This window comes from Rhinatrema bivittatum, chromosome 4 (assembly GCF_901001135.1).
Source record: "Rhinatrema bivittatum chromosome 4, aRhiBiv1.1, whole genome shotgun sequence".
NCBI lineage: Eukaryota > Metazoa > Chordata > Amphibia > Gymnophiona > Rhinatrematidae > Rhinatrema > Rhinatrema bivittatum.
This window is the reverse complement of record NC_042618.1, coordinates 172,054,432-172,067,342: the sequence shown is the minus strand read 5'-3', so window position 1 is coordinate 172,067,342 and position 12,911 is coordinate 172,054,432. Positions and strand designations below refer to the sequence as shown.

At 45.1% G+C, this 12,911-nt stretch overlaps 1 protein-coding gene across 2 annotated transcripts; it reads left to right on the top strand.

Moving 5' to 3' along the window:
• The first annotated feature begins 993 nt into the window (after positions 1-993).
• Positions 994-4,412, top strand: LOC115090310 (actin, cytoplasmic type 5). 2 transcript variants are annotated; one of them, XM_029599224.1, is made up of 6 exons: positions 994-1,146; positions 1,777-1,910; positions 2,016-2,255; positions 2,567-3,005; positions 3,195-3,376; positions 3,484-4,412. In XM_029599224.1, the coding sequence occupies exons 2-6, from the start codon at positions 1,785-1,787 to the stop codon at positions 3,625-3,627; spliced, it is 1,131 nt and encodes a 376-aa protein (XP_029455084.1). In that variant the 5' UTR covers positions 994-1,146; positions 1,777-1,784; the 3' UTR covers positions 3,628-4,412. The 2 variants fall into 2 exon arrangements, with proteins under 2 accessions (XP_029455084.1, XP_029455083.1); XM_029599223.1 differs by having other exon boundaries at positions 995-1,146; positions 1,774-1,910.
• The last annotated feature ends 8,499 nt before the right edge of the window (positions 4,413-12,911 follow it).

Here is a 12,911-nt window from a genome sequence, read left to right as displayed (position 1 = left end):
GACTATATTGCCACCAACAGGCCTTTATTGCTATAGGGGCAACAGAATGCTTGCTAGGGCTGCATTTGTGCCATGCAGAACTTGCAGCCTATAACATTTTGTCATGGTTGTGAGAGCAGAGTCAGTTCTCCAGAATGATGCCAGTATGCCATCTGTACCAGTCTGTTCCTGTGACTCGGAGGGAGCCCAGGAACCTGGCTTTCTGAGGTATCTGTGTTGATGTAAAGGAAGCAGACAGGGTCAGAGATATGGAACCCTTTAACAACAAGAAAACAAAAGACAAGTAGAAGGTACAATTTAATTTTAAAATGCAGTCTTCACAGAAATATAATCCAAAATATTTCACTGTCACACACTGTGCGTACAAGCTTCAAAAGAATATAGATTAGAAGGATCCCACAGCAACTTAATCATACTTCACAAGCTTCATTATCTCACTGGCAACTTAATGGTCATTCCTGACCCTACGAAAATCGCAAGATACCCTGAGTTTTGCTGTAAAACTTCCTGTTCAATTAGTGTTATGTTGTATTGATTCTTTGATTATAGATTAAAATGACCCCCCCCCTCCCCCGTTGACGTTAATTCATACTGGTAAGACTATCAATACAATAAGTGTTTACAAATCCCTCTTGCTTCAGAAATGCTACCTATGGCGTTAGTAGAGCCTACAGCAAAATGTAGGTAGTGGAAAGGGTTTGTTAGGCGCAGACTGACCCCGGAAACCTCTGCAAACTCCCTCCTGCCACGGTTCAGCCTCGCTCCACTACAACGCCCAGCAAATGCTCTAAAGTCTACACCATCCACCCAGAGGCCCTCCACCGCGCATGCTCCGTTCAGGGTGTATTTAGTATGCAGCTCTCGCGCACTCTCTATGCTGGTTCCGAGGTTCGCAGGAGGAGAGGCTGGCACCGCCTCCTCTCTCAGACTGCCGCGTGAACCCACGTGCTGGCGGGAAGTGAGCGAATGGCAAGGCGCCTTTCTGAAAGATGTCCATATATGGTGACGTTGAGCGCGCGGGGCCGGCGCAAGGTGAGATTAAATAGAATAACGGCCGTTTGGTAGGTCTCACTTAGCCGGCAGCAACGGAGCTGATAACATTCTGTCCACTAAATACTTAGTGGTTCCTTATTCGGACCTTTCCAGGTAAGCGGCAGCAGTGTTCTGTTTGGGCCTGTGCTGTGTATGAAGGAGGGCGCCCTGGCCTATTCATCGCTTTTGTGTAGTGGGGAGGGAGGTAGGGTGGTGAGGTGTGCGAGTTCGGTGTTCTCCAGTAGTGCAATTGCCGACGCTTCGCGGATTTTGTGATACTGAAGAGCTTTTGTTTGTGCAGTGTTGTACTAGTGGCGGATTTTGGTCTGGGAAAACTATGGATCTGGGGCTGCCTGGTAGGTGGCATCTTGGCATCTCCTATAGGGGAGAGAATAAGGAAGAACAGGCTTATGTCTCTTTTCCTCCCCTCCCCCCGTTATACTAGAACCGTGCGATGGCTCTACTGAGCCCGAATCTTTCGGAATCGGGGTGTGGCATGGCATCTTTTTCCCTCCCCCCCCCCCCCCCTCCCTCCTCAGTGCTATTTCGTTGGCCTAATATGGATAGTATTGTACGGACTGGTAGCTATTAGGTGACGCAATCGGAGGGAAGCTCAAATCTGCAAAGGGGAGGGGGTGCTGCGGACACTCGGCAGGGGTGGGGGGAACATTCTTGTTTCTCACTGGCTGTGATGTGGAGAGTGACTTTTTTTTTTTTTTTTTTTTTCTCGGCTGTTCTCAGCAGAAGTCAGCATGGCCGAAGAAGAAATTGCAGCGCTTGTCATCGACAATGGTTCTGGAATGTGCAAAGCCGGGTTTGCTGGGGACGATGCGCCTCGCGCTGTGTTCCCATCCATTGTTGGACGCCCAAGACACCAGGTTAGTAAGAGTGAATGCACTTGGCCTAGGCCTAAGGAGTTATGTTGCTGGGTATTTTGATTGCTGAATGAAGCTTCATATCTACTACTATCTTTATTTTTTTAGGGTGTCATGGTTGGTATGGGTCAGAAAGATAGCTATGTAGGTGATGAGGCCCAAAGCAAAAGAGGCATCCTAACGCTGAAATATCCTATTGAACACGGCATTGTTACAAACTGGGATGATATGGAGAAAATCTGGCATCACACCTTCTATAACGAACTTCGTGTAGCTCCTGAGGAACACCCTGTTCTGCTTACAGAAGCTCCCCTGAATCCTAAGGCCAACAGAGAGAAAATGACACAGGTATTTCTATTACTCTATCATTCTTTTTCACAAACCCTCTTTTAAAACTCATTCTAAAATCAAAGTTTCTCTTTGATATTTTCAGGGTTCTGTATATCTTCTGGCATTTCTTCCCTCAAGTCTCAGGTTTCTTTCATTTCTGTATTTCTGCCTGCATTCCTCCTTTTTTTTTTCATATCCAAATGCTTTTAGTTGTATAGCATCTTACTTGTTTCTTGCATGTTGGCATGGGGTTTTGTGTTTTTCTTAGCATGGATTTTGCTAATTCAGTGATAGGGCCTATAAACACTGAAGCTTTTTTCCCCATTTAGATTATGTTTGAGACTTTCAACACACCAGCCATGTACGTTGCTATCCAGGCAGTGCTGTCCCTATATGCCTCTGGCCGAACCACTGGTATTGTTATGGACTCTGGTGATGGTGTCACACATACTGTGCCAATCTATGAAGGTTATGCCCTGCCCCATGCAATCTTGCGTCTGGATTTGGCTGGTCGTGATCTGACAGACTACCTCATGAAGATTCTGACAGAAAGAGGCTATAGCTTCACAACTACAGCAGAAAGAGAAATTGTGCGTGACATCAAAGAAAAGCTGTGTTATGTTGCCTTGGACTTTGAGCAAGAGATGGCCACTGCTGCCTCCTCATCTTCCCTGGAGAAGAGCTATGAACTGCCTGATGGGCAAGTGATAACAATTGGCAATGAGAGGTTCAGGTGTCCAGAGGCGCTCTTCCAGCCTTCCTTCTTAGGTAGGCCTCTTTATGATGAACTACTTCAACTTTAGGCTTTTCCATAATACAACTATTTAACATTAAAAGGGAGTGAGTTGAACAGATGGCAGTATTGTACTTAAGAGTATGTTAAAGTGTTAGTGCGTGCCTCATACAAAGTGTTCTAACTGGGGTGTGGTTTGTTTTTTTTCCCATTTACGTGTATAGGCATGGAATCGTGCGGCATCCATGAGACTACTTTCAACTCCATTATGAAGTGTGATGTAGATATCCGTAAGGACCTGTATGCTAACACAGTATTGTCTGGTGGTACCACCATGTACCCTGGTATTGCTGACAGAATGCAAAAGGAGATCACTGCCCTGGCACCCAGTACAATGAAGATAAAGGTGAGTGCACAATACTTTTACTTTGTGCTTATTTTGATACTCTTTGCTAAAGTGCTTATCTGTAACTAGGTGTCTCCCGTGGACCAATAGTATTGTTTCTTTTCCAGATTATTGCTCCACCTGAGCGCAAATATTCAGTTTGGATTGGTGGCTCCATTCTAGCATCTCTTTCCACTTTCCAGCAAATGTGGATCAGCAAGCAGGAATATGATGAGTCTGGACCCTCCATTGTCCACCGCAAATGCTTCTAAAAAGGACTGCTAGCAGATGCATAGCATTTGCTGCATGAGTTATTAATAAGTATTAATTTGCCCAGGCAAATGTGTACACCTCATGCTAGCCTCAAACTGGAATAGGAGCCTTTTTTGACAGAACTTGCCATTGGAATGTATGACATGTTAGACAAATCGGCACTCTTGGAATGTCCTCATTGAATTTGAGCTCTTGTATCAGTCACCTGCTCCCTTTGGTTTCTGATAATAGTTATACCCTACATGTCTCTATTCCGAACCCTGGTACAGATGCTGGTTTTGCGTGAGACAAAAGCTAAGGTCTCCTGTATAGAGGATGTGGAAGCACTTCTGTGAAAGGCTGCTGTTCTCGACTATTGTGAATGCTTCTTCCCTTTAAGCTCTGCATATGCTTTCTGGGGTGAAGTTTATAAGATGTACAGGGTATTTTGTTGAGGCTAACATCATATACTCAATATTCCAGAATTTCACTTCAGAGGTTGGTAAGAGTTCATGAAGGAATTGTCAGTTCTGTCTTGCTGCCGTTTTTCTAATGTATTAGGGGAAACTAATACTGAAGCCTTATGAGCTACTTTCTTACCCCCTCTGAAACCCAAAAAATGGGGCTAAAAGTACCAACTTGCAAAAAGGTTGTAGTTAAACAGATGCATAAATGTACAGGTTTAATTTATGTAACTTTTTTATGTTGCCTTAAATGTTATGACAGAAACCAAAAAGTCATAAGTTGAGAATTGTAATGCCCAACACTGCATTGTGTAAAGAAATAAAAGCACTGCAGAAAATGATCTTGGCCTTGTAGAACTAATGTGATTGCATGGTCTCCTTTTATTGTCTGATTTCCCTGGTAATGCCATCCCTGAAGGTTAATGGACATTGAGCAGTTTCAAATAGGGGAAACCCTAGTCCCACAAACTGTTGTAGCTAGAATAGATGTTAATAGATCTGTACAAATGGGTTTTGTAAACATGGGGCAGGAAACTGATGTGGCTTGACTCTAGGGCCTGATGACAAAAAAAGTTTTTATTCCCCCCCCCCCCCCCCAAGTATACTAGTTCTGTACATACCCGGATCAGTCCACACAGTGGGTTGAACCTCCTTTCCAGCAGGTGGAGACAAGACTAAAACTTGAAGGATGCCCTATATCAGGACAGAGCCTATCCTTTAGTATTCGTCTGTCTCCAGCAGGTGCAGCATCTCCCCTTCGGTTCTCTGCTGTAGGCTAGTCAGCCTTTTTTTCTTTTGCTAGGCTCAAGCAAGTATTTCTTGTCAAAAAAAAAACTAGATGGGAATTTTGCCGCCTTAGTGTTTTTTGTTTTCCCTGTTTCTGTGTGGGAGACGGTGCCGTTGCCCGGCTCAGGGGGGCTTTGCCCATTTTGCAGGAGGGGGTTCCCTGCATAGCCTGAGTCCGTGGACGCTTCCAGGTGTGGGGACCGCTCTCTGGCCTCATTTCCCCCCCCCCCCCCCAAATCTGGCTACCGCGAGGGTTTTGAACCTGCTGCTGCACTCAGTAAAAACAAAACAGTTTCCAACTTTAAGTTGCAGGTACTCACCTACCTCTAACTTATTGGCAGCAGTTGACCAGCTTTTTTTTTTTCTGGTCAGAGTAAGCCTAGAACTGGCAGCCAGACAAGCAGCAGGTTTCCCTCTTGCTGTGCAGGCTGTCAAGCTTTTTTTTTTTTCTTCAGCTGCAGCTTAGCTATATCCCGGCAGGCTGCCTTTTTCACGTCAGGGCCTCTGCAATTCTTGTCTGCTGGGTGGGGAAGGTCCCTCCTTGGCAGGACCGGCAAATTTAGCCGGGGCTCCACTCCTCCCGGCATGGCCACGCCTTTCGCGGGTCTGCAGAGCCCGGTAACGGCTATCATCTTGGATTTTTCATCTGGGCCAATTTCAGTGCTCCCTGGGGATGGGGGGGCTAGGTTTTTTTTGATTTGGCCCCCACAGGTTCCCAGGAAGGGGGTCCTGACCTTCCCTTGCACACCCCCTTGGCAAATCCAGGGTCCCTTTTTTTAGCGGATTTTGTCCTCATGCACAAACCTTACTTAGCTAGCTTGCATGAGCAGGACTAAAGCCTCCCTCTCTCAGTGCTGTTGACCGTTGGACCGGCTGTGGAGCCCCAGCGACCAGTGCGGCTGGTCCCGGGGGTGCCCCCTTCCCCCCCCCCCTAGAGGGGGATGACCCCAGAGCCCTTTGTCTTAAGGAGGAATTAAAGCCCCTCCTTCCCTTTGTGTTGCAGGAGCTGGGTCTGGAAAGTCCTTCTGTGGATAATCTCATGGCCTCGCTCCCTAAGGATATGAACCTGGTTCTGGGAGGGGCTCCAGGCTCTGGCCTCGGCTTTTCCCTTCCACCCCATGCTCAAGCTCCCTATCCTTCGGGGAATCTGAGGGTTCGCTCCGGGTGGGGCGTGCAATGGATAAGCTCTATCCCCTCCCGGAAGAGGGCTTGGAGCTGCTGCGCTATCCCTCAGTAGATTCCTATGTCTCTGCGATGGCCAAGCACACCACGATACCAGTGGAAGTTTCCATGGCTTTAAGATCCACAAGATCGTAAGTTGGAGGCTCACCTGAAGCGCATCTTCGATGTTCTGGCCCTCGGGGTCCGAGCGTCTTGCTGTAGCAGCCTCATGATGTGGGTGGGCCTTCAGTGGGTTCAACAGTTACTCTGCGCCCAGGATCTTCCGCCAGGTGAGGCAGAACAAGCCGAACGTCGAGGTGGTAACCGCGCAAAATGGCCGGCGCCATTTTGCGTAGTTACCACCTCCAGACGGCCGGCGCCATTTTGCGCAAAATGGCGCCGGCCGTACGGCAACACGATTCGACTGCAGGAGGTCGTTCCGGACCCCCGCTGGACTTTTGGCAAGTCTTGTGGGGGTCAGGAGGCTCCCCAAGCTGGCCAAAAGTCTGCGGGGGTCTGGGAGCGAACTAAGCTCCTGATGTCGGGGGACAAAAAACCAAAATGGCGCCGGTGCTACCTTTGACCTGTCATGACAGGTCAAAGGTAGCACCGGCACCATTTCTACAACGCATGGAGGTCCGAGAGTAAAAGATCACACTGGTACCCTTCCTCTGGACTCCAGGTAATTTAAGGCATTTTGGGGGGGTTCGGGAGGGTGGGGGATTTATTTTAAAGGGTCTGGGTGGGTTTTAGGGTTGTTTTAGTGTGCTGGTTTTCCCACCCTCCCCCTTCCCCCAATTTACGATTTTTTGACGATAAATCAGGGGAATTGTATCGCGGTTCTAACGATTTTTGACGATTTAAAATATATCGGACAATATTTTAAATCGTCAAACGATTCACATCCCTATTGATGAGTATCTGCGGACTTCTTGGCCCGAATCGCGGCATGGTGCAGGTGAAGATTCGTCTGATTCCAGAGAACCTTGAGGGTAGCTGCAGTAGCTTGCACGGCTGGCGAAGGTACAGACTTCAGTATAGGTAGTGGAGGCTGGGGCTGCTTACCATAGACAATGGAGAATGGCAACTTCCCTGTGGCAGCGACAGTATGGGAGTTGTGGGAGAACTCCGCCCAAGGAAGAAGTTCTGACCAGTTGTCCTGCCGATCGTTTATGTAGGCGTGGAGAAAGACCTTTAGGGATCGATTCATACATTCAGCTTGACCGTTGGCCTGTGGATGGTAAGCTGTGGTGAGGCTGATGTTGATGCCAAATTTGCAACATAGGGTGCGCCAATAGCGGGCGACAAACTGGGGGGCCTCTGTCCGAGACTATATCCTTGGCTAAGTCATGCAGACAAAATATATGAAGGAAGAACAGGCATGCCAATTCTGGAGCAGAAGATAAGCCTGGCAATGGAACAAAATGGGCCATTTTTGAATACCTGTCGATGGTGACCCATTTGTTGAGTGGGCACATTTGTTGAGTTTGCATAGTTTTTACTTCCCTCTGCTTGTTTGGGGGACAAAATGGTTTGTTCTTACTGTTTTTTAATCTGGCTTGGGTACAGTTCAATACTGACGGACTGCAGGTAGCACCTCAGGATATAGGGCAGCTCAGTCAAAAATTCTCTCTCTCCATCTGCTGGAGGGGAGGCAAAACTCCAGGAGTCTGCATTAATCCGTGGTAGTACAGGAACGAAAATTAGCAGGTAAGAACCGATTTTCCTTTTTGCATTGGAGAATGAAGAAACCTCACCAATAGATCTTGAAGGAATTTCTAAAAGTGAAGTCACCCAGAAGCCCTTCAACAGAATCAAATGTCATAAGAGGAATCTGCTTCTGCTGGGAGACTTAATCATCAGAGGAACCAATTTGGGAGCATATTTTGATGGTGACACAACCGTTAAGTGCCTTCCAAGATCTTCAGCTAGTAGAAATGCAAACCAGATAGACCAAGTCGTGAAGAAGAAAGTAGGAACTTTATCAGTGTTATCATCCATCTGGGGATCAATGAACTCAATAGAAATGGTATCCATGACGTACAAAAAGATTTTCAAAATCTAGGAAAGAAGATAAGACACACTGCAAAACTATTGCCTTTTCGGAAGCATTACCTGTTCATGGAAAGGGAAATGAGAAGCTATGCCATTGCCATATAGACAATTTCAATTCCTGGCTGAAAACCTGGTGTACCAAATGAGGCTTTGAATACATTGGAAGCTGTATGGAGCAGTAAAAGGGTAAGGATGGCCTACATTTGTCCATAACAGGAAGGAGTATACTAAGTGAGAAATTCAGATCATATATTATCATAGAAAAATAGAAGATGAGCGCCTCCCAGCCAGCCTCAAGCGGGGGCTGACTGGGCGGCGCTCATCTTCTTTTCTTCAGCCTCCGCCGGCCTCGATTTTAATATCTTCGGCCCCCGCCAACCTTGATTTTAATTTCTTCAGCCCCCCACCGGAGACCAAGCCGGAGGGCCGAAGAAATTAAAACCGAGGCTGGCGGGGGCCGAAGAAGTGAACACTGGTGCTGCTAACTGCCACCGGAGACCAGCTGTTCAGCTGGGGGCCTTAGATCGGAAGGGTGCTTATGTGTGTATATGTATGTGTGAATGTGAGAGAGGAATGGTGCTTCTGTGTGTGTTATGTATGTGAGAAGAGAAAGGAATCTGCCAGTTTAAAAAAAATGAAATGTGATAATACATATACCTCAACTTCTGTGCTGGTAGTGCAACTTTTGAAAAGTTGGATGAAAGATGAAATTACTGAGTTTTAAGCAGCCCTCTTCTGGAAAATAAAATTTAGCAAAGTGGGTAGAGACAAATACTAAAGCAAAAAAAAATTAAACTATTTAAAATGTTCATCTCAGCAAAATCACAAATTTAAGATACTGATTCCAGGTGGGGTTTGGGGTGTTTTTGGTTTTTTTTTTAATTATCTCTTTATTAAGTTTTCAAAATTTACATCAAGAAACCATCTCGATATATTATTATGTATACAACCATTCCAAGATCTTTTTTCTCAAAAACATATTCAGGAAAAACTATAATGGCATACATTTTTTTTAAGTCCACTAATGACTCCAAGGATAAGCTTTACTCATATTAAACTTAACAATAAAGGAGGAAAAACTAGATTTAACTAGCTAAGAGGTAATCTATATTAATTTGAGGGAATACATTCTCAGATATTGAGGTATCAAGTACAGAGTACAATAGTACCCCCATTAGGAACATTCAACCAACTTATCGCTCAGGAACTGTGTTAATTGTGAGGGAGTGTAAAACAAATAAGATTTTTCTTTAAATTTAAGAAAACACTTGCACGGAAATTTTAACATAAATGTGGCTCCTATTTGTAACACTTGAGGAATTAATATCAGGAATTGCCTTCGTTTCTTTTGAGTGGTTTTTGAAACGTCAGGGAATTCTCTGACTTGCATTCCCAGGAATTTTTCAAGGCGATTTTTAAAGAATAGTTTTAACACCCATTCCTTATCCATCTCCATGGCAAATGTTACTATTAATCTCGTAGGCTCAGCCAGATTCTGGTCAGAGGTTTCCAAGAAATCTGTGAGATTAAGTCCAATTCCTGTTTCTTTTTCTCCTCCAATTGCTCCCAAATTCTCCGAATTTTCCCTCTTAGTTCTATCATCTTCGCTTTTTCTCATTTCTTTCGCTGTTATATAAAACATACGTACTACTGGTGGAATCTGTTCTTGTCTCTCTTTTAATATTTCTTGAAGATATCTGTTAAACATGTCTCTAGGTAATATATGTGAGACTTTTGGAAAGTTCACCAGGTGCAAATTTTTATTTTTTAAAGAATTTTCCAAGTTTTCAATTTTATTCAGCAGCGCCAAATTATCTTTAACCATCAGGTCATACTTGCTTTTAATAGATTCTAGCAATGGTGTTCTCTCTATATGATGTTGATGTAGAACTTTAACCGTGTTCTCTAACATTTTAACACGAGTCTCATGATCCTGTACTGTTGATACCATAGGTTCTGTTCGCTCAATTACCAAGTTTCTCCATAGCTTCCCAGATTGTTTCTAACGATATCATATCAGGTTTTGGTAGAGAAAAAGGAGGAAATTTTAAACTTATCTGTCGCAGAGTTGATGAGGTTCCCGGCGTGCTATTGCTCGGACTCGCCAAACCTCCTTCTGAAATGTCGATATCCGCGCCGTACCCCTCAGGGTGGTCTTCACTGCCTGTTTCATCCAGATTGAGACTCCCTGCCTGAACATATCCTCCAGCTACTTTGGCTTGGGGGGGTCTGCTGGATCTCCGGATCATGCAGCAACGCTGGATTCCTCGGAGCTTCCCTCACCATCGGGGACAAGGTAGTTTCTGAGTCCGGCGGGGAACACGTATCCTCCAACTCGGTTCCAAGCGCCTGTTGCTCGATCCCCGATGGCAAAATACCTCTTAGAACATGGGCATCCATGGGGCCAGTTTTCGGCGTCTCAGGGGGTTCACCAGGGATGGCTCTCTCCTTCGCCTGCCGTTTTCTGGCCAAATGAGGCATTGTAAACGAAAAAAGTGAGGAAAATTTACTGAAGGAAAACAGCCCACGCTCATCCAGCTAGTACTCCGACGCCATCTTGGAGCCTTGGGGTGTTTTTTTAAGGCATAATTTAAGCATGAAGACTAGAATAGTTCCAATCTGAAATGGTTTTGCTATTTTTTTTAAGCCTTTAGAAAATGTATATTTTTAAATGACTAAGACTGGAATCTTCCCATTTAAAAGGGAAGTTGACTAAGGGTGTCTTTCGGTTCCATATCTCCCACATGAATAATCATATGACTGATAATTTGAAGACACTTGCCTGAAAGCATAAAACAAGAGAAGCTGTACGGTGTGGGTGGCTGTGGAGGACAGAACCTGAAGGAAGGGTGTCATTTCGCCTTCTGATAGGAATGTGGTTTTCTTATTTAATGGTTGGGATCATCACTTTCACTTATAGTAAAAGTGAAAAATGCTGCAAGTCTGAAAGCAAGGTGCTTCTGTGAGAGTGTAATGTGTATGTGAGACAGGGAGAGTGCTTCTGTGTGTCAATGTGTGTGTGCAAGAGAGATGGAGCATGTTTTTGGCTGACTTGTGGCTGTGAGAGAGGGCATGTGTGTGATTGAGCCTGTTTGTAAGTGAGATAGAACATGTGTGTGATTGAGAGCTTGTGTGTAAGTGAAATAGAGAGAGTATGTGTGTGATTGAAATCCTGTGTGTAAGAGGGGGCGAGAGCATTGTGTGATTGAGAGAGACTGGCCAGAGAGGTGACATGTGTATGTGTGAGACTGATCAGGGAGATGACTGGTGTGTGTGTGTTTGTGTTTGTGAGACAGAGAGACTGGTTGAGGAGATGATTGGTGTGTGAGAGACAGAAACTGGTCTTGAAGGTATGACTGGTTGGTGTGTGTGTGTGTGTGAGAGAGAGAGAAGAGATTGGTTGTGGTCCCTAAGGAAGAGGACCGTGAGGACAGCTTCAGCAGCTACTGCTGCTTCTGGTGTGGCCTGCAAGGGAAAGGAGTAGGAGAACTGCTGGCGAGGGTAAGTAAAGGTGGCTTTTTAAGTTCATTTTTCTCGATTGACTACATTTTAATTATTGGGTAGTATGTGATGTGTCTGCTGTTTTAAATATTTTATTGGTGTTTAGTAAAGGTTTCAAAATTTGCTTGAGTCTTTAATTATTGGATATTCTATTCATCAGCTGTTTTGAAATTATTTTATTAGTATGATTTTATAATTATGATTCATGATTTATATATCTTGATTTTATTGATTGTTTCATGAGGAATGGTAACATTTTTGTTTTTTCATTGTTGCACTGTATAGAGTCTGGCATGATACGTTTTACAGTTTAGTTTTTGTCTGCACATTTCTATTTATACTTTATGTGGCTTTATTCTGTAATTGGTGAGAGTTTGTGTTCTGCATGCAAAAACTGAGATGAAGCGTTCTTTTAGCATGTGGTTTCTCTGTAGGGATCTGTAGTAGCTTGGCCTGTCCTGTTTTCCTGATAGGAGTTGTATTGATATTTTAGATTCTGGTGTAATATTTGTGGTATTCTTTTTCATAGGTGAGGTTGTTATTCTTTGAGTTTTGGCAAATAGTACCGTGTTGATACGGGAGGACCATGCCGAAATATAGGGGTGTGTACATATATATGTAAATTATATATGTTACATATACAATATATGTTACATATATATTGGGTACCCATGGGCCAGTATGGAGAAAAATCCGCCGGGCTACTATTTTCCCTCAATCCGCCCCTGTATGGAACAGGAGAATGGATCCAGGCTGTGGCGTCCACAACACATGGAAAACCTCTTCCACTTCAGGCCATAAAACCTTCTAGTGCAAGGATTCCTGGAAGCTCCCAGGACTCGAGACATCCTCTGAGAGGTCGAGGGGCTGCAGAATTAGCCGCTCAACATCCAGGCCATCAAGGACAAAGCCCAGAGGTTGGGATGGTGCACCCTGCCCTAATCCTGCATGATAAGATCTGGGGAAGTTCCAAGACTGATCGGGTCCTGGAGGGAGAGGTCCCGCAGGAGCGGGAACCAGATCTGCCTTGGCCAATAAGGGACTATGAGGATCATAGTTCCCTGTCCTGTCGAAGCTTCAGGAGAGTCTTCATCACCAGAGGAAGTGGAGGATATGCCTACAGAAGGCCCTTTCCCCAATGATTGGCAAAGGCTTCTTAGGCTGGTTTCCCATCTCACCTTCCTGTTGCAGGGGGAGGCATACAGATCCATGTCTGGGGTTCCCCACAGGCGGAAGATTTGGTTTTCTATCTCCTGTTTCAGGGACCATTCATAGGGCCGGAAGGCTTGACTCAGCCTGTCCACCACTACATTCTCCATTCCAGCTAGGTATGTGGC

What these genes read in the sequence shown, in the direction of transcription:
- LOC115090310 (XM_029599224.1), top strand. Translation starts at nt 1,785, where the DNA reads ATGGCCGAAGAAGAAATTGCAGCGCTTGTCATCGACAATGGTTCTGGA. An exon ending in ACAGAGAGAAAATGACACAG is followed by an intron (nt 2,256 to 2,566) that starts GTATTTCTATTA and finishes TTCCCCATTTAG; the next exon opens with ATTATGTTTGAGACTTTCAA. An exon ending in CCAGTACAATGAAGATAAAG is followed by an intron (nt 3,377 to 3,483) that starts GTGAGTGCACAA and finishes TTTCTTTTCCAG; the next exon opens with ATTATTGCTCCACCTGAGCG.